The 27,929-nt window shown below is 61.2% G+C and overlaps 1 protein-coding gene across 3 annotated transcripts; it reads left to right on the top strand.

Annotated features, from left to right (window-relative positions):
* Window positions 1-337: 337 nt before the first annotated feature.
* Window positions 338-27,659, top strand: TACC1 (transforming acidic coiled-coil containing protein 1). 3 transcript variants are annotated; one of them, XM_082779460.1, is made up of 14 exons: window positions 338-456; window positions 7,925-8,040; window positions 13,813-14,878; window positions 16,355-16,390; window positions 18,457-18,517; window positions 18,956-19,154; window positions 20,939-20,994; window positions 22,356-22,490; window positions 22,607-22,683; window positions 23,075-23,118; window positions 23,219-23,379; window positions 23,857-23,963; window positions 24,266-24,386; window positions 24,578-27,659. In XM_082779460.1, exons 1-14 carry the CDS (start codon window positions 404-406, stop codon window positions 24,644-24,646), a joined length of 2,301 nt encoding a protein of 766 aa, XP_082635586.1. In that variant the 5' UTR covers window positions 338-403; the 3' UTR covers window positions 24,647-27,659. The 3 variants fall into 3 exon arrangements, with proteins under 3 accessions (XP_082635586.1, XP_082635584.1, XP_082635585.1); XM_082779458.1 differs by lacking the exon at window positions 338-456 and adding an exon at window positions 7,103-7,345; XM_082779459.1 differs by lacking the exons at window positions 338-456; window positions 16,355-16,390 and adding an exon at window positions 7,104-7,345.
* The last annotated feature ends 270 nt before the right edge of the window (window positions 27,660-27,929 follow it).

Below are 27,929 nucleotides of genomic sequence, written 5' to 3'. Positions count from 1 at the left end.
CTTGGGGGGGTCACCAACCCCCCCAGGCTTTTCCAACCCTCCCCATTCCGGGGCTTTGGAGGCAGGGGCAGCTCCCACACCGTGCCCCTGGGGCTGCTCCTTCTCCCCAGCCACCCCCAGGCAGCACCGGGTGGGAGCCCGCAGCCCATCCCCGGCACCTCGGGGCTGCCTGGGGGGTGCCCAGCGGGGGTCGCGCCCCAGGGCGCGGGGGTCGAGGGGCGCACCCGGCTAACGGGCACCCCCGGCCGGCCCCGCGGGGGGGGAGCAGCGGCCGCCGGGGCCGCGCCGAGCCGGGCCCCCCCCCGCGGAGGCGGGGACGCCTTCGGGGCCGGCCGAGAGCGGCGGCAGCGCCCCCCGGGCCGGCGGAGCGCGGGGTGCCCCGGGCCGGTGCCGCCGCCCCGCCATGGGGGGGGCCCAGAGCCAGAAGCCGCGGGAGGGGGGCGCCGCCGGGCGCCGGTAAGTGAGGGGTGCCCGGGGCCGGGGGGAGCGGTTGGGGTCGGGGGGAGCGGGTCGGGGTCGGGGTCGGGTCGGGGCAGGGGTCGGGGGGCGCCCTGCGCCGTGCCCGGCCCGTGCGTACCGGGCGGGCGGGGGGCGGCCGGGACCCCCGAGGGTTAAACGCGGCGGAAAGCTCCTCGGCTCCTTCTGTCTCCTCTCCTTCTTCGCTTCCCCTCCTCTCCTCCTCCGTGTTTACCGACAAAGCCCCCCCAGGCTCCGCGGTCTCGGGCTGCTCTCCGCCGGCGCTGCGGGTGCGCGGGGTGGGGGCAGCTCCGGCGCCCCTGCGCAAGTGGCGGTGCGCGGAGCAGGGGCAGAAGTTGCACTTCTCGGTGCCGCCGTTGGAAAAGGAGGTGTGGAAGTTGGAGCTGGCTGCGAGCGGGGTCCCCGCTAGGAGCCGGGAGGCTGCGCGGGGCTGCCCGTAACCAGCAGGGTTTGGAAACTGCGAACAAAAGGAGCAGCCCGCTAGCCCGTGCTGGAGAGGAGAGCCGGGGACAGCTTATCTCAACATCAACCAAAACACTCCCTGGAACACAGAAATATTTCCCTTAAGTGAGCCACCCCGTGGTGCGCTCGGGGAGCTTTGCTGCTGCGTTTCGAAGCGGGAGCAGATCGGGTGCACGCCAGCAGCGCCGGCCTGCTGCGGGTGGCTGCTGCCTGCACCTGCCCTGCCCTGCCCTGCCCGTGCCCTGCAGCGTGTGCCATGTTTCAGCGAGCAGGTGCTGCCACTTCTCGGCTGCTGCTCTGCTGAATGCCTACAAACACCTCTCAGTTTGCAAGCTCTGGCTTCGGCCAGGGAGAAAGGAGCACGTTCTGTCCTTTGTCGCTGCTCTGCCCTGCCCATGATTTCCTTGCAGTGTTCTAGATATAAACTAGAGGTGTTCCCAGGCAGAAAACCCCTGCCATTGTTTGCTGGAGCAAGCAGCCAGTGCTGCGTGAAGGCGGCCACGGGAGGGGAACGTGCTGGGGACATGGTGAGGCAGTTGCCCACCGCGGGGCATTTCAGCGGGCAAACGAGGCACAGCCCCAGCCCCTGGAGCACCAAAGGGGGCTTCCCAGGGGCTGCTGTGCTGGGAGGGAGGTGCCAGAGGGCCTCTGGACATGGCAGGGCCCTGGGGATGCTCCACCTCATGGTGCTCCTCGCGTGGGGCTCGTCACGGGGCGCTGCGGGGTCCCTGGTCCATCCCGTGCCACCCACTGCAGCGGTGCTGGGACTGGGTGCAGGCTGGCAGCCCCGGGCAGGCTCCGTGCTGCCGGCTGTGCAAGGACATCGCCTCCCCCTCGCTTTTATCTGTCTGCTCTGACTCGGCTGCTCCTCGCTCCCACCTGTCCTCCTCCACCTTAAGCAAATTTTGCCTTGTTTATTTGTGCCAGTATTTCCCCGTCGCTGTGCCCTGTGTCAGCTGCTGTCCTTGCTCCTCCTCTGCCTCCCCTGTCCCTGCTGGCTCTCCAGGTTGCGAGGCCGAGCTGCTGTCTGGGTTTCACAATATCGCCAAGCCCTAACAAAAATGCAGGAGCCGAGGCCTGACAAACACCTGATAAGAGCATTCCTGCCACATAGCACTGGTATTTTTAGCAGAGCGAAGGAGCTGATAGGGGAGTAAAGAAGCAACGAGATGAAGGAAGATGCTTGGTTCGTAAAGCATCAGTGTGAGAAGCAGGCTGGAACTCACGAGTCTCCAGGCTATTTCTACTGAACTGCTTTGCATGAGCACACATCCACACAGCTAGGATCAGTGAGATTAAGCCACGCACGTTGTTTTTTAACAGGCAGGAATAGCAGTTGTGTTCATTCGTACATCGGTCCCTTCGAGTGCAGCCACAAATGGCTGTGGTTATTGGTGTGACAGCAGCGTGGTGGGGAAAGACAGCTGGGACCTGGGGGCTGCCTGGTGCTGTCTGAGGCTCACATGTGACAGTTGTGTCCTTTACTGCTATTTTTACAGAGCTATTTTGGTGGAATGTGTAGCGATGGGAACCGGCGCATCCCGGAGCTGTGAGCAGTCCCGCGGGCCCCCTGTGGTGCACTGGGACTGTCTCTGCTGGACACTGCCCAGGGTTCTCAGGGACCTGGGGTGTCTTCTGCTGCTCCCTGGCACGCAGGTGGCCGTGTCAGGGCCCGAGGTGGCACCTTGCCTGCCTTGAGTCCCACGGCTGTCATTGCCACACTTCTCAGCCTCGTGATCAGTTTCTAGATTGGGCTCCTTCAAGGTCAGGAGAGAACAGAAGGAAGGTGTGAACTTCGCTGCAGCAGATCTGTCCTCCCGGGGTTCTGGGTTGGCCCTGGGCAGCAGCAATGGTGGGAAAATGCCCGAGGGGGGTGGCAGGGTTGGGCAGTGCGACTGTCACACACTGGGAGGGACGGGGAACACCCGTGCCGTGCCCATGGTGCCGTGCCCACAGGGCTGTGCCCATGGTGCCACCCTGGCGTGCCCCCTAGTGAGCGCACCCCCGCCCACTCAGGGCTCACAGGGACAGGAGCCCTGGGGCTGCTGGCCCATGGCACCGTTTTCTGCCATCCCATCGCTCGCCCTTTCCCGGGGCCCTTTCTGATTTGGGCTGCCAGGCAGTGAGAGATGGAGCCTCTCCTCGGATACTCTCCGCGGCCCCAGCAGGTGAGCTGCAGATGGGAGGCATCAGCATTAATCTTTCGGTGTCACCACCAAGGTCAGGCAGCGTGTTGTGGAACAGCCTCAACCCAGCGTTTGCTGCACAGTCACCACCAGAGTGCAGAAAGCTTAGTGTGAGCAGTTCTCCTAATTCCCAAAGTTTGCATTTTTCACAAGGCAATGGCAGGGAATAATTTACCTTTACAATGCTGCAAGGTCCCTTTTAAACTGAGGAAAACACGAGCAGAACGGGGTGACTCGTATGAAACACCTTGCAGCAGTGTATCTGAGGGGAGATAAGAGTTGTGTGGACAAAGTGCCTGATACGAGCTCACGGGGAGATTTATATAGCAATGAAATGTGGCCTCATGCTTTGTGCAGCTGTCACAGATCCCATGCTGTGGCCTTGCACGCCACTTCTGCAGGTCCCTGGCTCTCCCCGTGTGTCTGTGATGCTGGTGGAGACTGGGGGAGAGCCCGGTCCCGCTGCCCGGCTCCGTCCCCTGCCCGTCAGGGACACTGCGGGCACCCGGTGTTGGTGGCAGGGGACCCAGGTCCCTGTGGGCAGGCTCCTCGTGTGGAGCAGCAGGGGTGGAGGCTCTCAGGCAGCTGGAGAAGAAAAATGAGAACCCAGAAAAGATCCATTTCTGAGCTAGAAATGGATGTGCTGGCTTGCAGAGCCATGCCCAGAAAAGCTCCGCAGCCAGAAATAGATGTTCTGCTGCCTAATGAAAGGGACAAGAATGGAAACTCAGGTACACTCCTTCCTCTAACCCGGGGCACTTCAGCTTAAAACATGCCCAGTGTGGCCGTGCGATTCCTGTTCCTCAGCTTTTTATTTCCTGCACCCTTCCTGGGGACTAAGGCGTGGTGGCAGCGAGGATGGGGCACGACGCGCTTCTAGGGCCGAGGACAGGCAGAGGCACTGCTGCCAGCCAGGCGGTGCGAGCTGGGGACCGTCCCTCCTGGGGCTCAAGGACTGGCATCTTTTTGGCTCCCGCAGGCTGCAGCTTTGTCTCTGGTCTCTGACGCTGTGTGACCTTCAGGTCTGGGTGGCTGCTCCATCCCCCGGGCAGGGCGCGTTGGTCCCTGCCAAAGCAGAGCGCCGCTTCTCTCCCCCTCTCCTGCACAGGCAGAGCTGTGCGAGCTGTTTCTAGGTCACTCTGTGCTGCAGGAGATGCTGTGCTGCCTGCTGTGTGCCCGCTGCCTGCTGTGCCCGCTGCTTGCTGCCTCCTGTAGCAGCTGGGGCTGCCCAGAGAGGGATCTGGGGGGCAGCCTGAGCTGGTGCATCGCTGCGTGGCTCCGTGCTCGGGCAGTGCGTAGCGCAGCGATGTCCTGTACTGGGGGGGGGTGACAGCAGTGACACGGACAGCCCGTCCAGCTGCCGCTTGCCCCGTGCTGATGGAAACTGCTGGCAGGTCTGGTTTTGAACAGGTCAGCATCCTCTCCTGTCTGCAGAAATGTCTCTGCTGACTCTGCTGAGCAGTGTTTGGCAGCCAGAGCCACCGGTGTGACCGACAAAGTCAGGTTATCTCCTCGGTGTTTGATTTGCAGCCAGCGCTGCTGCCAGTCTGGGTTGGGTGCCAAGCTGGAAAATGCCACTCGAGGCATTTTCTTAATTGCTCATCGCAGACAGCAGGTGGAAGCAGGCTTCGCTGTTTAGCTGCTCCGATATCCTCCCCCCCAGGGCCCTGCGGGTCCGGAGCTTCCTGGCCGGAGCCCTTCAGCCCCACTGACCCCGTTCCTGCCAGCCGCTCTCCTTCCTCTCCGAGGCTGGTGGGAGGCGATCCCCTTGGCATGGTGCTCATGCAGGCTGCACAATGGAAGGATGCTGCTGACTTCCTCCCGTGTCCCAACAAGGGGGGGCTGCAGAACTCAGCTTGCCGCTGCCGTGGCTGCTGCAGCTCCTTCCTCCTGCAGCAGAGGCAGCCTGGTCCTGCTGCCGCCACCCGCGCCAGCTGCTGCGCCCCCGTGATTCCCATTTCTGTCTGCTCCACGAGGTCCCTGGCAGGATCCAGGCAGCCGTGAGCCGGTTTGAAATGCAGCGGTGTGGTCGCTCCACGGGGCTTTTTGGGGCAGCAGCGATTTGTGAAGTGGCAGGCAGGGAGGGGGGGAGGAAGGAGGAGCTGAGGCTGCAGAGCGCGGTGCTGCGGCACGGCTCGCAGCGCGCCACACATGCTGAAGATCTCCTTATGTAAAATTCATCTGCAGAAATCAGCTCTGCTGCCTCAGATGGGGGGAAGTGGCTGCGTGGTTCTGCTCAGAGCAGATGCAGGCAAGAGGATGTTGAGGTTCTGCTGCTGCTTTGCCCTCTTGTTTTTTTCAGATAGGCTCTGATAAGAGTCACTTAGCCCACTTGTGGCTCGGTGTCTGCTGCACAGTGGCCGTGAGCTCTGTGAGGCTCGTTGTCCCCAGGACCCTGGTGACGTGGTGGCGGTGCTGTGCTGCTACCCCACGTGCCTGGGGCTGTGGGCTGCCTCTGCCACTGACCTGCTGGGGTGACCGGCAGCGCCTGTGCTCTTGGGGGGGTTTTGGAAATGCTGCGTGAGGGGCTAAGAGCCTTCCTTTGTCAGAGTCCAGACAGTAGAAGCGTGCAGCAATGACACAGATATTTAATAAGGACACCAACAGATGGAAGCTTGGAAGAAAGGTTCCCTGTAGGGAGGTTATTTGAGATGCTCCACGATGAGGAATGAGGCCCTTTGAAGTGCCTGATAGAGGCTGGTGTCAGAGGCAGCCAGACCAGATGGACGGGTCCCTCCCGATCCAGAGGCCTCTCTGCCCATGCGGAGCATTCCTGGCGCTGCGAGCTGGCCGATGATTCACAGAGCAGCATCGAGCTGTGGTCTTGGCTGCCACGTGAGCATTTGGTGTGGCTATCGAGGGCCGGCAGTGCTGCTTTTCGATGGGCTGGGCTGGGTTTGCAGCTGGGCAGTTGTCTGCCCTTTCCTAGCCTGTACCTAGGAGCTGCTGATGGAGCAGGGTGCGTGTGCCGGCCGTCAGCACGGGCACTGGGGAGCTGCAGGCTCCACGACAGCAACTGTCCAGAGCCGATAATGCTGCTGCCTGTAAGGGATCTGCTGCTGAACCCCCGGACATTCCTTGCGGTGCTTCAGTAACGTTATGCTCCTCTCTCTAGCAAAGCATGTGGGAGGTAACGGGCTGGGGAGTGAGAGCCCTCGTTAGGGGGAAGGTTCCCAAGGGAGCTGCATGCCAGCCTTGCTTTCTGAAGGGACAATTTGCTGTTATTTCTAAACAATGGTTTAATAAATAAATAAATCTCGCTGCCACGGAAGGATATAGCATCAGCCAGGGCCAGCGAAGTCGGCATTTCCTTGGAAAACAGCGGGGGCAGGTGTTTCCTTCTCCTCCGTCCCCGGCTCCAGCTCCCCGCACCCGACCCCCGGCAGCGATCGGCTCCTTTTGGGGCCCGGCCGCCCCCTCCTCGCCCCTGGGAGCGAGGCTGCCCCGAGCCCCCGGCCCCATGGGGCAGCTCCCGGCGGCTGGGGGTCGTTTGCTGGCACGGCCCGGGTGGGTTGGGGCGCAGGTGCAGCCCCTGGCCGGCCTGGGAGAGCTCGGGGAGAGACTGGGGGCTCCCTGCGGCCACGGGGGGGGCTGTGCCCGGTGTGCCCAGCCCGATGTGCCCGGCCCCGGTGTGCCCGGTCCCGGTGCGCCCAGCCCGGTGTGCGCTGTGGGGTCGCCAGCGGAGGAGCGGTGCGGTGCGGGGGGCGCGATGCCCTCGGCGCCCGGAGCGGGGCAGGCGACCCCCCCCCAGCCCCGGCGACCCCTCCCCGGCCCCGACGACCCCTCCCCGGCCCCGGCGACCCCCCCCCCGGTCCCGGCTCCCTCCCCCTTCTCCCTCTCCCCCCCCGTCGGGGCTCCCCGCCCGGGGCCGCTCCCCCGGTCGGCGCCGCCGGGGGGCGCGGGGCGGTGCGGGGCGGTGCGGGGCGGGGGCGGGCGCTCTCCCCGGCGGCAGCGGCACGGTCCGGGGAGGGCCCAGCGCCGGCAGCCGCCGAGCGGCGGCGGGGAGATGCGGGCGGCGGGGGCCTGAGCCGAGCCGAGCCGAGCCGAGCTGCGGGAGCGGCGATGGCGTTCAGCGCCTGGCAGCTCCTGTCCCCGGTGCAGTGGGCCAGGTGGACGTGGTCGGCGGTGCGCGGCGGGGGCGCCCCCGAGGGGGAGGACGGCGGGGTCGGCGGAGAGGCGGAGGAGGACTCGCAGGCGGAGAGCAAGGCGCTGGGCTTCAGGCAAGTACGGGGACGGGCGCGCTCGCCGTGGCCCGGCTGCATGCGGGGCTGCGCCGTGCATGGGGCGCCCGCCGCTCCCGGCTCCCTCCAGCCCCGCTCGCCGCTCCCCGCCTCGCATCGCCTTTGGCTCCTCGGCAGCGCTGCCCCCGGGGGCTGCCCGCAGCTGCTCGGCAATGGCGAGCTCTGCTCTTCGGGAGAAGGTGCCGGCGAGCGCCGGGCACCGAGGCCGGCTCCCCAAATTCGCTGCGCCGCGGCCCCCCGAGCCCTAGGGGAGGATGCGGCGTCCCTGGAGGTCAGTGGTGGATGCTCGGAAAGCTCGGGGTGACGGGGAGAGCCCCGGCAAAAGCGACCCCCGGGGGCTCGGGGGTGCGCGGGGGGTGCTGCTGATCCTGTTTCACCTGCTCTCCCTTTTCCGTTTGCTAGCGTGGCCTGCTGGAAAGGACAGGGGCGGCCGCAGGATGCCTGCAGCGGGCTGGCCTGGCCCGGGAGCCGGTCTGGCTGGATGTGTAGGCGGTGCGCAGGATTTCGGAGCTAGCCTTGAAAGTGGTAATTCCTCACTCTTTTCCCCCCCCTCGGCAGCTCGGACTCCGAAGGTAATTTTGAGACCCCTGAAGCAGAAACGCCGGTCCGCTCGCCGCTAAAGGAGCTCTGCGAGCCGCCGCCGGGACCACCGCAGCCCGAGGCCGGGACCCAAGGTAAGGAGCAAACGAGAGCCTTCTGCGTGTCGGCTCCCTGCTCGGGCTGCAGAAAAGCAGGGTGGGGTCAAGGAGGAGAAGTCGCTTGTTTTGAATAATGCCTGCCACATTTTTTGTGGTTAATGGCCTGGATGGTTCAAATGCCAGCACTCGGGGCTGTGCGCGCTCTGCGGAGGGCTGTTCTCTGGCGTGGGTTAAAGGCTGAGTTCACCGAATCCCTTCGGGAGGGCAGGGATGACACTGCAGGCTCGAAAGAGTCAATTCACCCCCCCTTGGTTCATGCCTGTGCGGGGTGAAATTATCAGCGGGCCGTTTTGCAACCACCGGTCACACCCTGCCACTGTCCCCACACCGAGACAGGGAGAGAGCGACAGGGAGAGAGCGCGGCTGCAGGAGGTGGGGGCCGTGAATGGGTTTTGTGAGCTGCCGGGCTGGGGCTGAGCCTGGGGATGCAGAGGCTGCAGCCAGGACGGCTGTGATGGATTGATGGAGAGGAACAAAGGATTTTGTTGAATCATTTTGTCTGTTAAACCGCCCGGCTCCCGCTTCCCTCGCTGGCTGTGCAGAGCCCGGCGATGCCTCCCGCTGCTTCCCGGCGCGGGGGCGCGGGGTGGTGGGAGCTGCCTCGCGCGTGCCCTGCGGTGGAGGTTTCGTTGTGCTGGGTCCCTTTTTCCCAGGGAGAGCAGCCTGGCATTTCTGCTGCATTGTTAAAAACGCAGAAGCTCGGTGCTGCTGAGCCCTGTTACTGGAGAAATCGCCGGGGATCAGGGGCAACCCAGGGGGTTCTGTTGCTGGCAGAGGCCAGTGCTGCTGCTGGTGTGTCCCCGTGTCTCACCGCTGCTCCTCTGAGTGTGGCTCTCCATTAACCCTTGGCCTCTTGGGCACCATCTCCCTCGCCCTGGTTGTGCTCCTTTCTCCGTGGGGAATCGCAGCTGGTCTCTGGGGCTGAGCTCTGTGTTTGGGTTTTGTGCTGCAGGAGGAGGCTTTGAAGCTCTGGCATCTCTGCAACAGGCACGGGAGGTTATCGGGGCAGGGAGGGGACCTCTCCTTCCTCTGCTCCTTTTGCAGAGCAGGGTGACCGGGCGGTGTCAGGAGTTTTGCAAGCCCCGGCAGGAGGAAACGTTTCCGGGGCAAGGGCAGCGTGCGTGGGGCCCTCTCGAGCATCCCCTGCTCTCACCCAGCTGCCCCTCACTGCCAAGCCCCCGCTCTGGGACTTGCAATGTTGAGCTTTTCTTGAACGCTTGCAGCAGCAGGCTGGCACCTTGCTGCTTGGCTGGGTTTAAGAGATGTGCCTGGTCTGGGGCCCATCCACCCCCATGGAAAGCACAGATTATTTTTTTTTTAATTTAATTTTTTTCCACCCCTGGATGAAGAGAGTGCTCGGTTTGTGCCTCTGATAATCTCAGCTCTCAGAATAATCCTTCCCTTTAAGAAGGGATAGAGGCATCTTTAGTCTGTAGGATAATGTCTGAGGGGGAGAGGAAAGATGAAGGCTTTCCTGGGAAATTCCCCTCGCAGACATCAGGGTCTTTCCACTTGAGGAAGCGCGTTGTTTCGGGGAGCTGCCGTCCCGACCGCGTGTTTGTGCCAGTTCCCCGCCGCCGCCGAGCAGCCGGTGCCTGTGCACAAAGGTGGCAGTGTTGTGGGGCCAAGGATGGTGCTCGCTGCAAAGCTGGGTTTCTGCTCTGCCCTGCGGAGAGCTGGAGGCTGGGGAAAACAGGGCCAAACCCACAGTCTTGTGGTGCTCCCTGCTCAGTCCCTGCTCTGCCCAGGCTTCAGGAACCGCTCTGAGGGGCTGCAGGGCAGGGGCTCCCCGTGAGGAGCTCGGGGTGTGCAGAAGCTTCCTGGGGTGTGCGCTCCCTGTACCCCAGCTGATGTGAGCCCTCGTCTCCCTGCTGCTTCCCAGCTCTGACGGGGCTGTTCTGCAGCAGCCTGTGCCCTTGTGTGTGTTGGGAGCGGAGGAGCAGGAGGAGATCCAGCCTAATGTCCGTGCGGCCCTGGTGGAGCTGCCACGAGAGTCGGTGCCCTGTGGTGTGCAGGATTTGGCCCCTGTGCTGGTGTCATGGCAAAAACTGCCCAGCCCAGACCTGCGGGTGCAGCGTTCCCCAGGCGTGTCTCTGCTTTCAGGGACAAAAATTCAGCTGGTCCCATCCCTCTGGGTGGGGGGCTGTGGTTAGGCTTTATGCCCGCTCAGGATCCCTCAAACAGCTTTCCTCCTGCTGGCTCGGGTGACAGAGGCTGTAATTCTGTCCCGTTCTTGCTGAAGTTATCTTCAGTCACGTGCCAGGAGGAGATATCTGTGCAAGGGAGCGAGCAGAAGCAACAAATATGGAGCCGTTAGCGACGGAGCAGCGCTCATCAGCCTTCGCTTCTGTTGCCCTGATGCAGGGCACGTGTTATCCGGTGTGTTTCCGGCAGCATCGCTTGTCGGTATGCTAATTCTTAACAGAAAAGGTTTTAAAAATAGACCGATGTCTGCTAAACGAAAGCGGGAAGCCAGAGGAGGAAAGAAGTCGTTAGCTACGTAAGCCTGAGCTGAATGCACAGTCCAGATATCCTGTGCTCAGCCTGTGTGTGCGAGCAGAGGCAGAACTGCGTTGACTCATGCTGTGCACAAAGCGAGAGGCAGTCGGGGGCGGCGGGGAGCGGAGGGGGTGTTCTCGCCAGCATTCAGGGCTGCGTGGGGAATCATTGCTGCTTCGCTTGGCTGCTGTGGGGGATGAAAAGGGCGCGGGGTCTCTGCGTCGCAGCGCTGCTGCTGCCAGGTTTTACTGATTCATTCGAGGGCTGGCGTGCAGGAAAGCTGCTCGGTTAGCCGGCGTTGGTGCGTAATTTCAGCCTAAGGAAGACAAGCGCACCGATTACAGTGCACGCGCACAATGCGGCTATTACCGCGGTGCCAGACTGTCCCCTCTCCACGCTTTTCTTCAGAGCATAAAATCTCCATTTTCTCCATAGTACCTGCTCCCTGTCCACCGGCAGGACCAGAAGCAGGCGTGCACCCGTGCCCGACCGCAAAGCTGCTGGCACCGCCAGGGACCCCCGGGCAGTGCGCAGGCTCTGCCCTGTCCCCTCTGCAGGCAGCGGAGCAGCCGAGCTGCTGTGGGTGCAGGAAGGGAGTGAGAGGCAGAAGCAGAGGCTCCAGAGGTGGCGTTTGTGCATTGCACGGCGAGGTGTGAAAGCACACGAGGTGTGAAAGCACACGAGCTGTGCTGGGCAGGCTGGGGCCGTTCCAGCAGGATGCGCTCCCGGCACGCGGGGACGATCCCTTGGGTGCGCGGAGCTGCCCGGGGCAGGCGGATCCTGAAGGAACACCCTTGTGAGCACTGCTGCCTGCGCTCAGCCCTTCTCTCCCCGCCCTGAGGACATCCACAGGGATGGGGAGAGGTGGTTTTCGCTGCCGCCTGCTTGTTATTCAAGAAGTAATTACTCATTGCTTGGGCTGGAAACCAGGATGGGCTTCTGTCTGTGAGAACGTCTGCTGCAAAACCTTCTGGTGGGAATGCAAAATGCATTTAAAAGGCGCCTTTTGCCCAGGCTTTGAAGTCTGTTCTTCCATTCAGGGATGTCTCACTGAAGTTTAAAACATTTGAGCAAGGCAGCAAATTAATCAAGTTTTCTCTGGGTCTGTTAGGAAGGTTTTTTGGTTCCTAGGGATGGGAAGGCAGGGGCTGCCTCAGAGCCTTTTCTGGCTGCGCTCCAAGGACATTTCCACTGGATTTGTGTTTACCGATGCGTTCTGTGGGGCAGCAAGGCAGTGTCTGTCCGGAGGGAGTTTTTTGCAGGCTCAGGAGCACACAGCCCCTCCTGATTCATTTCCACGGCTTTTAGCATCCTGGAGATCAATTATGCAAACCACGAGCTGTCAGCTGAGTCAGGGCTGCTGGCTCGGTGTCCTGGCTTCTCCCAGGAACCAGGTCCCTGCCAGATTCCCTTTCCATTTCTGCCAGCCTGGGACTGGCACGGCTGCCAGCAGTGGCCTTGGTGGGGGTGGCGTGGGTGCGGGGCTCAGCCGGTGCTTGCTGCCTGCCCGGCTCCAGCCTCCTCCTGCAGCACCGCAGGCGATTTTTGCACCCTCCCACCCCCCCACGGCCACATTACTGGGAGCTGGACATGTTTACAGCCTCAGAGGGGCAAGCAGCTTCCCCCTGCCTAAGCTCAGCACCCAGCCTCCCGTGCCCCCGCTGCTGGCCAAGTTTCAAACCAGACCAGGCTGTGGGTGAGCACCGGTTTTGTTCTGCCCATGGAAGTCCTGGCTGCACCTCCCCAAAAAGGTGCCAGCGAGCACTGCAGGGTCCTGGGCACTCCCCGGTGGGTGCTGAGTAGCCCGATGGCCCCTTCTGCTTCATCCTGGGAGTCTGAGCAAAGACCTGGCCGAGGTGCGGGGAGGAAAGACCCCGAGGTGCGGGGAGCAGAGCCGTGGGTGCGCTGGGTGCTGGTGGGTGCAGCTTTCAGGGGACTCGGTTCGTGAGGAGCTTCCCCATCCCCTGACAGCAACGAAAAGATGAAACAGTAAAAGGATTTAGGGGAAGGGCTTGGAGTAATAGCGATTAAGTCATGGATCAGGATTTGTGATTAAGAAGCTCTGACAGCAGCGTGGTGAGCCGGCTGTATCGTGCCGGCGGGGTCTCAGTGTGGGGCTGAGTTTTGGCCGTGCTGCAGGGGTCCGGGGGTGGCAGAGCCTCCCCAAACAACTCCCCCCGCTGCCGGCCAGCCCCAGGACACCGCTCCCCTCCTGCCCCATCGCCAAGCACACACGGGGGTGGTGCTCTCCCTCTGCTGCATGCTGGAGTGCTGCGGAGACATTTTGTGGGCAGGAGCATCAGCAGCCTGCAGCTCCTGGAGCACACGGGTTGGGTTCTGCCCCCGACAGGGGTAAGGGCTGTCGGCAGTGTTCAATGCCAGTGGGGGTGTCTGCATTTTGGGATGGCAGCTGGTTGCCGTGAAGGCAGTTCCCAGGGGGATGGAAAATCCCCTCAAGGGGAAATGGGACCTTAGGAAAGCACCAGGCATGGGGGAGGCGAGCTCGGCCTCGCTCGCTTTGGAGGAGCCCTCAGGGAGGGGGCACAGTGGGACCGATGAGGCTCCCCAGGAGAGCCCCGGGAGCATCCCCCTGCCCCATGCCCCTCAGCCCTGTGCTGGCTGCCTGCAGGTGGCTGACCCCGAAATCCCCTCTGCAGCCTGTAATGTGCTTACTCATTCAGCACAGCATCTCACTCCCATTCACCCCGGGGCTTAATCACGTTTCCTGGTGTTTTCTCCTGTCATGCTTCCCTGAATTTGTCCCGGTCGCATTTAACCCCCCACCCAGGTGAGCAGCGATGCCCTGCTGCTGCCCCCACTCAGACACGAGTCTTTTGGGCTGTCCTGGCCCCAGTCTGGTGGCTCTGGGCGGCTCTGGCATTGCAAATCCCCTCTGGAGCTGCCGGCACCCCGGGTGGGAGCAAGTGGTGGGAGAGCAAAGACATAAATGGAGATGTTGGTGGCTCTGCTGGCGTGGTGCAGAACAATGCCTCCACACAGGGGTTCGCCCTGCACGTGGTGGCTTATGTACATTCCCTCCACTCCGTTCACGGGCTTTGAATTTTAGAGAAAGTGCTTGGAGTGGAGTTTCGGGAGGCCGAGCTTTGGGCCGTCAGCTCCTGTAAAATTTGGTCCTGGAGCAGGCACGAGGAGGGGAGGGAAACCCAAGCCTGGCGCCTGGCTCCTGCACGGGGCTCGGCTGTGGGGTGCGGGCAGGCAGGGCTCTGACGGGCTGCTTTCTCTTTGCAGGGCACACAGAGCTGCTCGGGGCCGCCTGCCGGGACAGCTCGCGGGGGCTGCACCCCGAAGATGCGGCGCAGCCGGAGATCGGAGCCCCTGCAGCCGATGCAGGGAGCGCAGGGGAAAGCGGCCCTGAAGACCCATCGCTGACACAGCCGCCGGCTGCAGCCCAGCACCCGGCCGCCCTCGGGACTGGGGCTGGCGCTGGCTGTGCTGTGGGGCCGGCCCCGGTGCCCCATGCGGGCACAGCCGCCCGCGAGCCGGTGATGTCGGGAGGGGACCCGGCCGGTGGGGACGCGGGGCTGGCGGAGCAGGAGGAGGATGGCTTGGCACAGGAGAGCTCGCCCGGTGGGGGCCAGCTCCAAAAGGGAAAACCACCTTCCCCGGGGAGGAAAGGAGAAGGAAGCGTGGAGCCTGCTGCGGAGGAGCCCCCGGTGCCCCCCGCTTCCTACCACTTCGACCCCGAGCAGTACGATGACAGCGTGAACCCCTTTGTGGCAGGGGGCTGCAAGCTGCAGAGCTCCCCTCCGACCCCCCGCCGCCTCCCGCTGCCGGTGAGCGAGCCGGGAGGGGACCTGGCCCCCCAGACCAAAGGGCAGGTCCCGAAAGCTGAGGTCGACGTCACGGAGGGTGGAGAGGGCACGGAGACACGGAGAGCCACGCCGAGGAAGGGCAGCAGGATACCGGCCAGCAAGCTGACACCGAAGAGGCACCGGGATCCCGCGAGGAAGCCTGCTGAGGACGCAGAAAGGGGTCCGCCGGAGCCAGGGGTTCCCCAGGGCCCCCCCAGGGCAGCTGCTGCACCGTGGGACAGCCCAGACCCCAGCCCTTTCAGTGGCAGCCCAGCGCTGCAGCACTCGCCCACGCTCCCCAAGGGCTCCTACCAGTTCGACCCCGATAACTTCGACTCCATGGATCCCTTTAAGCCCACCAAGACCCTCGCCAGCACCTCTGACTGCTGCCCTGCTACCGACAACAGCCTGAACGAGATCCTCGAGTCCCAGACGCTGGAGGTGCCGGATGAGCTCGCGCAGGGCAGGGACTCTCCGAAGAAGCCCAAATCGCGCCTGATAACGTGAGTGCCATGGCACACCCAAACCTTCTGGGAGAGCAACCTGTGCCTCGGGCTCTCGTGTTGCTGCCCCCCTGGTTCTCTCTGCCCTTGTCCTGGTGGGGTGCGTCTCCCCTCTCCCTGCCAGCCCCCCGCTGCTCAGGAGCAGGTGGGGTGAGAGGGACGGGTGTCACGGAGCGGGGCCGGCACATGGTGCACCGCAAAGCCCCGGCACAGAGCTGGGGGCTGGAGCAGGACCCGCACAGTGGGAGGATTTTGGGGTCTGTCTGGGGGCAGAGGTGCCCGTGCTGTGGGGTCAGGGGTCTCTGTGAGCCTCTGCAGCACAGTGGGAGGCTGCCGGGCTCTCCGGGCGCACAGCAGCGTGCGTGGGGCTGCAGATGGGGGGGTAGCTCCTGGCTGGTCAGATGCTGCTGGGGCATCCTGGGCACTGCCACTGGATTTCCCTTTTTGCGACAGGGGGAGAGGAGGAGGTTAACAGGCAGGCCCTTTGTTGCTTTGTCACACCTGCACGGGCAGTGGGGACCTCGTTGTCCCTCACCAAACTATCCCAGCGCATGTGGGAAGCTTTCAGTGCAGGTTTAGTTCCTGCACCGTGCTATTTAAAACCCCCCTGTAAGCAGGGACGTTTCCTAATGCCTGTGGGGAATGCAGGCAGCAGTACCCTCCTCTGGGAGCAGGTTTAATCATAAACCTTGCTATTTTCCTGGTTTTTCACCTGTCCTATCATGAATGTCCTCCAAGCCGTGTGGCAGCGCTGAGTCTCAGCCTGCCTTTAAGAGCTTGAAGCTGTAGGGCGCAGAACAGCAGCTGCTGAGGCAGGGCTGGCCCTCTGCGGGTCTCTGAGCACACAGGGGACGCAGAGGGAACATTGCATGAGGGAGTAATTGCCCAGCCAATTTGGGGTCCTTCCAGGATAATTTGCGATTGCACTTAGCACTGGTGGCTGGAACCAGCTGAAAGCTAAAGCAGGAAATAAGCTTAAAAGGGGAAATTTGGGGAGCACAGAGATTGTGGCTGATTTGACTGTAAAAGCAAAACAAGCCACCGCTCTGCTAATGGGATATCCAGCAGGAAAGCTTGGGGGGGGGGTTGTGCAGGGACAGGAGGTAACGCCTGGGAGGCAAAGCCAAGGGCACGGTAGCAGTTTGTGTCTTAGACTGTGCAAAGAATCGAGGTGGGTGTCTGCAGAGCCCCCGGGGCCAGCAGGAGCTGGCTGTGGGTGGAAGCAGCAGGGAGAGCTGCAGCCCCCTCTCCGTCACCCAGAGCTGCTGAGGAGCAGGGCTCCTGATTCAGTCTCATCCCACCTCTGGGAGCAGCGAGTGCAGAGTCTGAGCATCCGTTATCTGTGTCCTTCCCAACAAGCCAGAGCTGTGCAACTCGTTGTGTTTCTCCAGACGGGAGCTAATACCCAGGTCTTTTCACACGCTTTTCTTCTCTCCATCTGTCTGTCTCTTTCCTGTCTATTCTCGGGTGCATCAGGACCACTGAACAAGTGAAATTTCTCTGTTTTCTGTTGTAAGTACTCTCTGCTGCCTTTCTGTCATCCTTTCCTTGGTTGCTTTTTTCTGTCCTCTCTCCGACTGGGTGTGTGTTGGCCCCACACGTCTCCATGGCATGCAGGCTCCTCCTCGCCCTGCGCCTCGCGCTCTGCTCCTGACCCGCGCCCCCCGCGCCCGGGGCGCCGAGAGCTGCACTGGAGGCCGGTGCCTGTGCTTGCTCTCACAGCATGCCCACCTGCAACGCGTTCGGGCGATGTACATCCTCGAAATCAGTGTGTCGGGGAGGGGGGCAGGTTTGTGAGTGCGGTCCAGCTCCAGATTTTAGTCCTGGAGGGGAGGGTGTCTTTACTGGTGCCGTGGAAAATCCCTGGGGAAGGAGCTGCTGTGGCAGGGGGTAGGGTGGAAAGCACCGGCTGGAAACAGGTCCCTGGGCGAGGGAGCTGCTGGTGCTGCCTCTTGTGAGGGCAGTGGGAGGGCTGGGCTTATCCTTGGTCTTATGTCATCCATCTGAACGCCCTTCTTGTCTGCTTAGTGCCCGTTGCCATATGCACGAGCAAAATTAGAGCTTGGCTCAAGCGTGGACATCTGTGTCTCGGCTGAGAGCTGACCTGCCTTCTTACAGCCTGACTTTGTGCAGTGGCTCTTTGGGTTTGGGACCTGCAGCCTGGCGGCTCTGCCCATACCCAAGCAGCCAGCGGGCACGTGGGCAGTGCTGCGAGATCTGGGGTTATCCAGCCCAAAATGCTGGTGCCCAGAGCACATCGGGAACAGGGCTGCTGGTGTCCGCCTGTGCTGGCCTCAGGTTGGGGTCTGAGCTCGGGCTGCCCGCCTTGCCACTGCTGTCTTGGTGTGCGGGGGGAGATAAAGCAGCCAGCAGGCAGTGTGCCCGCAGCATCCAGAGAGGCTGGGCAGAGCAGACAGGTTGCCACGGGCATGGTGAGCTGCGGTTTGATTCTTGCGTTAGGGAGTGATGCAGAAGAACAGAGCCAACGGCGATTTCTGTCTGACACGGCTGTGGGTGGCAGCGTGCAAACGAAATGTCCTTGTGCCGTGGCACATTGCTCGTGCTCTGCCAGAGCATGTGTAGGATGGGATGGGGAGATGATTCCTAAAACCTAGGGCTGTCCCCCTGCAAATGTGCTCTGACCTCGGCCCTGCTGCGGTGCTGGGTGCTGTGGGCTGCCAGCCGAGCTGCCTGTGGGTCAGCGGGTGGCTGCCTTTGGGAAATTCAGGCATGGCAGCGCAGCTGGGAGATAACCAGCCCCGCGGCGAGGGGTGGCGAGCTGTGAGCTCATGCCGGGGTGTGGGCACTGCTCTCCTTCCCGTGCAAGGGGTGAGGGCCGTGGTGGTGCAGTCATCTCACTGCTGGCGTTGGTGGCACCGCATGTGCCGGGGCTGCTCCGTGACCGTCCATCTGCTGCCTCCAACTGGTTCAAGATGCTGCAGCCCGTTATGTTGGGATGGAGCAAGGTCTGCAGTCCCGTGCAGCCAGCCCAGCAGCTGGCAGGATGTTGTGTCCCAGAATGAAACCTCAGGAGGAGCTTTCGGTCGCGGATCACCTGCGAGAGCAACCTCTGGGCAGAGCTCTGGCCGGGCAGGCCTGGCCCACGTGGGAACGTGGATGCTGCAGAGACGGGCCCCAGCCACGCCAGCAGGGTCCGGGCAGCCTGGAAGTGCTTCGTTCCTGCAGCAAAGCAGCGTGCCCTCAGGTGTACCGCCGCTTGGGATGCACAGGCGAGCGTGCAGCAGGGGATACCTTTCATCTCAGGCTCCTTGGCAATTGCCTCTCTCGCCGCCAGTACCTTGGGTGTTATCTCTGACCCTTACCTTCGACAGGAATAAACACCTTGAAGACAAACCCTTTGTAGTTGTGTGTTTTTTTGTGCTTGTTCCTTCTGTTTGTTCCAGAACTTGCCCTGCCTCGGTACCGGTGAGTGTTTTCGCTGTTGCGCAGCGGGTGCAATGCTAGCGCTGGGGCTGCTCCCCTCTGCTTGGGCTGTCTCGCACGCGCCCCCCGCCTCTCCCCCTCCTCCAGCCCCTGTGAGCCCCAGCTCAGCCTGGCTCCTTCTCTCTGTCCCACAGGAGCGGCTGCAAGGTGAAGAAATACGAGACACAGGCACTGGTGCTGGACGTCTGCTCCCAGGTAGGTGGGAGGGCTGCTGCTGGCGTGGGGTGGCACGAGGAGAGCTGCCCGAAATGAAGTAACCGGGGTGCCCAGGCACAGCTGGATGCTGGCTGGGCTCGGTGGAGAAGCCTTTCCACACATGGCTTCCCGGCCAGGCAGCTCGGTGGTTTGCTGGGGCCGTGCGTGCGGTGTCTTAGGACTTAGACCTGTCCCCTGCTGTGGGCCGGAGCAAAGCACCGAGCTCTGCGGTCGGGTTAATGGATTCTGCTCATTAATTCCTTCTGTTTGGGGCCTGGGGGGCTTCCTTCTGCCCAAGCCTGCCGAGTGGCTGCTGGGGAGCAGTTGGCTGTGGGTGCTGAGCCTCCCCGTGCTTCCCGCTGGCCACCCGCACAGCCTGGCTGCCTGAGCCCCGCGGATTAGCTCGGTCCTGCTTAACCACATGCCTTGATCCCGCAGGATGAAGGAGCGTTGATCTCAGAAATCCCAGATATTGCAAATCGGGATGGACATGCCACTGATGAAGAGAAGCTGGCCTCCACCACCTCCGTGCAGAAACCAGCCGGGCTGGAGAAGAAGGGAGAGCCCGAAGATGACCTGGAGTACTTCGAGTGCTCGAACGTCCCCGTGCCGGCGGCAAAGCACGGCATGGAGGCAGGTAGGGAGCGTCCTCGCTGCCTCTGGCTCTGGAGGTGAGCCATGCCCGCACCCGGGTAATCCCTGCAGCCTCTGGCAATGCATTTGTGCTGTCGAGGCAACACAGCTTCATCACGTCTCATTTGTGCTGATAGGACTAAAGGTTACCGCAAGCCATAATGAAACCTCCGATTGCTTATCTGAGCTGCTTTCATTATGGAAACATCGTGGTGCAGGCAGCCTTCATCCAGACTCCTTCAGCCTGGAGCACTCTCCTGGTGGCACTGTGCTGGGAAGCCCTGCAGCTCCCGTCTCGCCCGCAGCCCCTTTCCCTGGGCACGCTGCCCTCCTGGAGGGGACCAGCTTTGTTGTTGCACAGGATGAGGCCGGCACCTCCCCAGGTGCAGGTTGACCCGCAGTAGTAAAACACAAATGCAAAGTCAGGGCTGTTATTCAAAGTGTCAATCCTGCTTGGGTTTTTCTCATCCTCAGTGTGAGCAGAGGCAAAGCACAGGTGATGAGCAGGCTGATTTTGGTTATTGTGGTTACAAGAAACGCTCCCTAAGTAGCGCCTCGGGTGCACAAAGCATCGTGCTGCTGTGCACTACCAGTGTCTGTTTCACCAAGGACAGCCAAGGCAAAGGCTGAGCTGGGCAACTCGTCCAGCCCAAGGGGGATGTTCCTGGCATGCCCTGTGCCTGCCTTCGAGGCTGCAGGGCCCCTGCCTGCACCAGGGCAAAGCTGCTGGGACACGGTGGCTCCCAGAGCACAGGGCTCTGGCTAATAGAGATCTCCAGGTTGCTACAGAAGCCTGCACTGGCGCTACTGCTGGTGCTTTGCTGCCTGTCTCCTGTGTAATTAACTGCTCTGACCAATCCATTAAAATATAATTAAAAGCCAGGCAACACGGCACTTAATCAATAGCAAAGTTATAGGTGCAAACAGAAATGGCTGCACGGAAGGTTCGCAGCTGTCTCCTGTGCAGCCACCCATTAATCCCCGCTCCTGAATGTCATGCGGAGCTGCAAACCTCTCAGGAGAGGAAAACAGCCCTTCGTCTCGCAGGGGAGGGAGACTTGTACAGCTAACGGTGAGCCTGGGAGGCATTAGTTATTGCTGCTGGTCTCAGAGGACACACGGCTGCTGGCCATCGTGCGGGGATAAATGGGGAAATCCCGGGGAATCTGCAGCCACAAGCTTCATGTTGCATCTTTTTCTCCCTAGCTGCGTTCTTGCATTATTATTATTTATTTATTTTCTGTCTGGTTAACAGGTGAATAACCAGTCATGTCCGCAGTTGTTTCGCAAGGTTCATAAATCACATCCCAAGTTCCATGGGGTGGGAGGGCGTCCCGAGCACTCCGACTGGAGGAGAGCCTTTAGCTTCTTTCCACTGCTGCCAGGAATAGAAGGGGCCATGTGCAGCTCCTTCGGCCCCAGGCCCAGCTGGCGTGGGGCTGGGGCTGGTGCAATTTGGGGTGGCCGAGCAGGGGGCTTCCCCCACCCGAGATGTCCAGGGCATCCTCAGCACCACGGTCCCCAGGAACTGCTGCCGTGGCAGCTGCTGGGACGTGTGGGGCCACCAGAGGGGAGTGTTGGCTTCCACCAGGGCACGAGAGGCTGCCGGGGGTGCAGGATGCGTCCTCTTCACGAGGGCAGGAGCTGGGGGCAAAGAAAAGAATCCTTTGGGGAGGGAGCTCAGGGGACACGGAGACTCAGCTGCACAGCTCTGCACCCCAGCAAACCCCCTTTGCTGCCGGGGTCTTGCTTCCAGGCATCTAAAATGTTGAATTTCTCTGTTTTTAGGCTTTGAGAAGGAGCTCTCCAAGCAGATAGACAAGGATGGGCCTGGTGCCTTCCCTGTAAGTGCCACTTGAATCCTCCTCCCTGTGCCTTGGGGCGGCTCTGCCTGCTGGTGTGGGGCTGTGGGGTGCTGAGGGCTGGTGCTGGTGCTGGTGCTCCTGCCCTGCTAACCGGGAGAGGCTGCAGCAAACGTCCCGCTGCTCCCAGAAGTGCTGCCAAAACCTCTCTGAATTCACAGTGTGCAAAGCAGAAGGACAGAGGCTGTGTCTGTGAGGAGGAAGGAGGCTGGGGCTGGCCCTGCTGGTGCCGGTGCCTCCTGCGAGGGAGGCTCAGACGCAGCTTTCGGGAAGCCGGCTGACAGCAGAGAGGGGGATTAACGAGGGCAGCCTGCTTTGGCAGCCTGGCCCTGCAGCCAGCAGTGCCCCAACTCTGCTTGGGGCATCCCCAGTGCCCCCCAAGGGCTGGTTGGGGTGGCCCCGAGACCCCGGTGCAGCAGGGGGCACCCTGTGCCAGCTTAGCTGCCCCTGGCCAAAGCTGCTGGAGGTGGGAATCAGATGACAGTGAGATTAGCAACATCAGCAAAATTAGCGTCCCTGAGACAGATTTAACTGTGCTAAGCCCCTCAAGGACGTGAGGCAAAGTGAGCCTTTTGTTCGGTGCTGCTGAGGGCATGGGCTGGCAGTCGCTGCTGGTCATCCCAAAAGGTGGGGGGATTTGCCATGGGGTAGGCAGCAGCTACAGATACTTGCAGGCCTTTGGGTGCACACCTGTTTGCAAGATGCCATGGAGGCTGCTGCAAAAACCACCCCGGGCTGGAGCCCCTGGGAGGCGTGCGGGGCTCCCTGGTGCTGGCATCTGGCAATGGTCGAAGCGCCGGGGAGGGGGGAGAGGGGAGAGAGGGAGAGAGAAGTGTATTCGTCTCCAAAACACTGCGAAAACAGGTTGGCTTCTCCGCAGCACTTCGCTATTTATGGCCTCGCAGCCTGTTTCCAAGGAGATGGCTGCGAGGGGATGACGAGAGGAGGACGAGGCTTGCAGGAATGCCGCTCTGGAGGCGCTCCAGGCTGCTGGAGCCCTGCAGGCCCCGCACCCTGCCCTCACTGCCGTCCGGCCCTGGGGGACAGGGGCTGGGCCCCAGGAGGAGAAGACCCCGAGCAATGCTGCTGCAGACCCCACAAACGTCCCCATAGTGCCAGCAGTGTCAGAGGTGTCCCCACCTGGCCGGGAGGTGACGCAGGCAGCCCCCAAGGCTGCTTTAAAGCCCAGCACAGACGCCAGGCCCCGAGCTGTCAGTGTGTGCAGGAGGGGACACTCAGTGCTTGAGCTGATGAAATGGGGGAGGACACCCCAAATCCGGGAAGGAGGGTGAATAGAAAGTCACCAAAATGCAGTGTCCCAGCCGGGTGATCTCCCCCCACAGGGCAGCCCCGGGCTGTGCCTGCCGGACAAATCCCCCGTGGGCATCACCAGCGGGAGCAGGAGCGACAGCCCCCTGGATGGCATCTGCCTGAGCGCCTCCGAGAAGGCGGCCGTGCTCACGCTCATCAGGGAGGAGGTGAGGCCGGGGGCAGCCCCGACACGCTGCCATGGGACGGGGGGAGCGGGGCAGGCTCTGGGGCTGGGGGTGCACCCTGAGCACAGCCCCAGGGTCTCGTGTCTGCTGCCTCCCAGATAATCACGAAGGAGATCGAAGCCAACGAGTGGAAGAAGAAATACGAAGAGAGCCGTCAGGAAGTCTTGGAGATGAGGTAAAAACCTTCGGCTGCGTCGTGCTCGGGGGATGCTGTGCTCTTTGCTCGCCCCTAGGAGCTCCGGTTGGGCTGTGGGGCCGTAATGGGATGACACGGTTTGGCGTCAGCGGGGAGGGATGCCTTATGAGACATGTTCCCTTTGTGCTTGTGCCGTGTTGAGCCTGCGGTTTCCTTGTCATGGGGGTGAAATCCCATTAGCTGCGGCTGGAGGGGGTCTCAGCACCATGGTGGGAGCTGGAGCCCAGCTCCTGTGCTCCAGGCTCTGCGGCCGGCTGCTGCTCGGGCTGCCTTCGTGGCAGGGCAAGGGGTGGCAGGGCCCCCTGCTAGAGCAGGGCTGTAGGGGGGTGCCTGCTGCCTCTGACCTGCTCCTGTTCTCCCTCCATCCTAGGAAGATCGTGGCCGAGTACGAGAAGACCATTGCCCAGATGATAGGTGAGGCCCCACCGCCTGGCCGGGTGTTAGGGGCAGGGAGCTGCTGCCGCTGCCGCCCCTGCTCAGTCCCCGCATCCCCGTTGCTGGTTTTCCTTCACAGAGGACGAGCAGAGGACGAACATGACATCCCAGAAGAACCTGCAGCAGCTCACCATGGAAAAGGACCAAGCCCTGGCAGACCTGAACTCGGTGGAGAGGTCCCTGTCGGATCTCTTCAGGAGATACGAGAACCTGAAGGGCGTCCTTGAAGGCTTTAAGAAGGTCGTTGTCTCGGTGTCCTCCCCCTCCTCGCAGCCCCTTGGGGCCAGAGTCCTGTGCAGTGGTTTTCAGGTCCCACGCGGCACTGCTTCGGCTGCTGCCCCAGCCCTTGCTGAGACCCCGGCTTGCTGCTGTGCTCCAGCAGCTTGCTGGCGAACGAGCAGGGCCTCTTCCATGCCGTGGGAAGCCAGTGGTGGAGCTGGGCTCACGAGGAGCCTGCCTGCTCCCCGGGGCTGTCCTGCTGGTGGTGAGCGCAGGGCATCGTGCCCTGGGGCAGAAACTGCATCCAAGGCAGGTGCCAGGGCAAGGCCCCTGGCTCCATGTATGCAGCAGCTTTTCCTTGCTGCTGAGCTGGATAAGGGGCTACAGCCCCTTGTAAGTGAGAAACTGGGTCTTTTTAAGGCCTTTTTCTTTCACCTGCAGAACGCATTCTGTCTCTCTGCTCAGTCCCAGCACAGATGGATGTTCTCTATTTTCCAGAATGAAGAAGCCTTGAAGAAGTGTGCCCAGGATTATTTAAACCGGGTCAAGCAAGAAGAGCAGCGGTATCAGGCTCTGAAGGTCCATGCAGAGGAAAAATTAGACAAGTAAGAGCCGCAGCTGAGGGCTGTGTAGGGTGCAGGCTGAAGGAGGAGGAGGAAGATAGGTGCCTTCTAACCTGTTCTTTGACCGGGTGCAGCACCAAGACCCAGAGCTCGGGGTTGATGTGAAGGTGCAGGCCCTGCAGGGGCTCGCTGGTGCTGCCAAGGAGCTGCCTGGGCACCCCTGATGCATGTAGGCACTCAGGAGCCGGGCTGTGCTGGTGCAGCACAGTCTGACGTCGTGTCACAGGGCTCCTGGCTGTGCCCAACCACATAACCACAGCCCCCTTCTCTCCAAACCCCCCCAGAGCCAACGAGGAGATCGCCCAGGTGCGCACAAAAGCCAAAGCGGAGAGCGCGGCGCTGCACGCCGGGCTGCGCAAGGAGCAGATGAAGGTGGAGTCCCTGGAGAGAGCCCTGCAGCAGAAGGTAACGCAGCCCCCGGCCTCCATGGGCTGCACTGGGTTACTCTGGGCTTCCGTGGTGCTGTTTGAGTGCCTGGGCATCCTTTGGTGCTGGGCTGTGTGCTGCTGCAGGTCCTTGTGCCACAAGTACCGGGGTGAGTTGGGCACCAGGAGCGGTGCCACCACGGGGGTCCTCAGGGGCTGCTTCTCTTCCAGAACCAGGAGATCGAGGAGCTGACCAAGATCTGCGACGAGCTGATAGCGAAGCTGGGAAGGACAGACTGAGCTCACCGCCCCTCGTCCAGCACTCTGCACTTGGCCGCTTTCCTCGTACCTTCAAGCACTTTGCCTTATTACCCAGGAGCACCCCCCCAGCAGAGAAGCACACGCGTGGCTGCCGGGCCCCGCAGCTCCCCGCGCACCCCAGGGTGGGAGCCCAGGGGCTGGGAGCTTTGCTCAGCCCCCGTGGGTGTGCTGCTCCTCGGGGATCCCCGTGAGAGCCCCCCTCACCTGGGAGCAGGTTTGGTGGTGCCCCCCACGTGCTGTCATTTGTTGTCTTCACATGCTTGACGGCATGGATCCGGCCTCATGGTAACTCCTGCCCCGTGCTGGGTTCAGAGCCATCGAGCCCTTGCACTGGGGAGGGGGACCTGGCACATGGGTGGGTGGGCAGCAAAGGGGTCTTGGGGACCCCAGGCACCCACCGCAGCCCCTGGCTGAAGCAGGCTCTCAGTAGGGTGTTTTGGGGGAGGCAGCACTATTCCAGGGGCTGATCCTGGCTGCTGGCACATCGGTGAACCCCAGCACAGCACATCCTGGTCCCTGGCCGTGCCAGCCCCTGGGGAAGGATGCCTGCATCGCTGTGTCCGTGCACTTTATTAGCGTTGCACTCGGCTCTCTGCTGACTTCTCCCAGCTGGGCACGGTCCTGCCACGCATCCCCTTCCCTCGGCGCGGGTACAGCCGCTCCATCAGCAGTAACCTCATTTCCATGAGAGCCCGACCTCGCGCCGTAGTGAGGTTAGTCCCCCACTTCTGATGTTGCAGCAGGAAGGAAGCAAGCCCTAAACGTCTCCACAGTTCTGACTTAGAGCTCCCTTTCCAATCAGTACAGAAAGGTGAGGAGAGGTGCAGTCGTGCTCTGGGTCTTGCTGCTCTGAGAAACACCCTTGCAGCACTGAATACTAAGAGAATCAAACAAAAGCTGCCTTTACAAGAAAAGACAGATCCAGACAGCAGTAAAACATGCTTAGAAATCTGTCTGGATTCAACCCAAAATCAGAATGGCCGTGCAGGCAGGCTGCCTGCTGTATTTCAGAGGTGTTTACTTCTCCGGGCATGCCAAGCCCCAGGAGAACTGCTGAGGTTGGAGGGTCCTTCGCTCTCACCTTGCTCGGACAGCCTTGAAGTGTCAAACGGGGAGCATTTGCTGTTGGGACTGTTTCCTACCTGGCCTATCTAAAACCTTAGCAAACCTTTTTGCTGCTACCTTTTTGTAAAAGAATTAAGCTGTTCTCCCTCTATTTTCTAATCCCCGTGTTGAGCATGCAGTGCAAACATCTGTTTAAACGAGAGCCATACACCTGATATATATTTTATTAGTTATATTATGTATAGAGAGAATTTATTACACACCTAAGCAGACAAAGCAGTCGGCAGCCTGCCCTGGCACATGCAGGGTCCCCACCTCCTCCCTGAGCTCCCAGTTAACCCAGTAAAGGGGCTGGAGCAGTGCGGTGAGGAAGCTGATGGCTGATGCTGTGTGCACCTGCAGCTCAGTGTTGAACATTCACCTCTTTGCACAGCTGATAGAAAGGAAAAATCCCTTTTTCTAGTCTTTTTTTCTCCTTTTTCCTTTGCTTGGGGAGTCAAAAAGCCAACCACAGCCCACTGGAGCACGACTCCCCTTCCCTCGGTTTCACCAGCACCTGGGTTGTTGCAGCCTAGCACCGTTCCCTTCCCTTATTCTCCCACTTCTGGCCCCAAAGCAGCCTTCCCGGCCCCGCTGTGGGTGCCCTTCCATTAGCTGGTGGTTTCGCAGGTGGTGGTGGTGCAGCGAGGAGTGACGCTGCCACGGGATGTGCTGCATGCAGAAGGCTCAGTATGATCAGATTAAAACCCTTGAGACCCACGGAGATCCTAGGGAGGCGGCTTCCTCTCGGCAGCCTGTTAGAAGCAGGAGGGAGCAGGCTGCCAGAGAGCAGCTGTGCACGGACTTTTGGAGCCTGTAAGAAGTTCACAGGGGCTGGGTTCTGGTGTAGGAAACAGGTGGGGCTCAGACAAGCTCGAGGTCCCAGCATGAGGTTTGTTCTGGTTTGTTGTTCTGGCCCTCGGAGGTGGCAGGTAGCAGCAGGAGGTTTGATTTCACCACCCCCAGCACTTCCCCAGAACCACGACTTGCATATGATGCAGTAAATGCTCCGGTCTTCCCTCTGCTGCAAAAAGGAGCAAGCTGGGAGGCCAGGCTGTCTGGAGAGCTGCTCCCACGGCAATAATCTGACCTGGCAGCACCTTCCCACCCCTCTCCGCTCCCCGGTGTCTCGTGGTCGCACTTTCACTGCCTCTGTCACCCGAGTGCTGTTGCGTTTCTGTGCCTGTCAGCATGCACTTACGATCCGGGCAAAGATTCCTAAGGAATGATTTATTAACTATAATATGGTTATAGTTACGTATATATAAATATATATATATAATGGGTATAGTTCTATATAATAGAAGGCGTGCGTTTGTAACTTGAAAGGGGCGAGACCTGACCTCGTGTGCTGCTCCCCGCGAGGTGCCCGGCCACATCCTCGGGTGCACCACGTCACCATGCCCCGTGCTGGAGCCCAGGAGCACCACCGGCACGGGGAACCTTTGCAGCCAGCCGTGTGCGAGATCCCCAGGTGGCTGTGGTTGTCTTCTCTTAGAATTTCAGTATCCCTTGCTGACAGCAGAGGGTGCCTGCCCGCGAGCCCCCAGTGTCGCCGTGTGCCAGTGTGTGTTTTTCAGTAGATCTTGTCTGCGATGAAGTGCCAACGAGTGCCCACCCCCACTGCAAGCCTGCTTCCACCGCGTCCTTCCAGCGTCCCCCCAGAGGCAGGAAGATTTTCTTTGTGTGACTACTACCAGGATTGCTTTGTACAATGTATGTAACTGCCATCGACATAAATTTTATATGTACAATAATTTCCCTTTTATATGTCAGGTAAATATTTGTAAGAGTTATACTCACACAAATGAGATTATTATAATGATTACTAATATATTTTTTCCATGTTTCATTGCCTGAATAAAAATTGTGTTTATCACTCTTGAAAGCTTTCTGGGTGATTGTAAGGTCGGTGGGGGGGCTGGGGAGACAGACGGTGGCTCAATCTTCTAGGCAGAGCCTGATTCTGCCTCATTTGTGTGATAATTCGTTTGGTTTCAAATAAGCGTGGTTATCACCTATTCCTGAGCTGGGTGTCCACAGACTGAACCTGAGACCTGCAACACCTCCAAGCACCCCATGGTCTGCTCCACACCGCTCACTCGCACACCAGTGCGGTGCTGGCAGCACGCAGGGGGCTGAGCCTGGGGCAGGAGGG

Source organism: Aythya marila (genome assembly GCF_965140915.1).
Source record: "Aythya marila genome assembly, chromosome: 26".
In the NCBI taxonomy this organism is placed as follows: domain Eukaryota; kingdom Metazoa; phylum Chordata; class Aves; order Anseriformes; family Anatidae; genus Aythya; species Aythya marila.
Note: the sequence above shows the minus strand (reverse complement) of the source record. Positions and strands in the feature narration are given on the sequence as shown.

Excerpts from the sequence above, each read along its gene's own strand:
- TACC1 (XM_082779458.1), top strand. The coding sequence starts at position 7,188 with ATGGCGTTCAGCGCCTGGCAGCTCCTGTCCCCGGTGCAGTGGGCCAGG. Across the intron at positions 23,119-23,218 it reads GACCATTGCCCAGATGATAG|AGGACGAGCAGAGGACGAAC; the intron begins GTGAGGCCCCAC and ends TTTCCTTCACAG. Across the intron at positions 23,964-24,265 it reads GCAGAGGAAAAATTAGACAA|AGCCAACGAGGAGATCGCCC; the intron begins GTAAGAGCCGCA and ends AAACCCCCCCAG.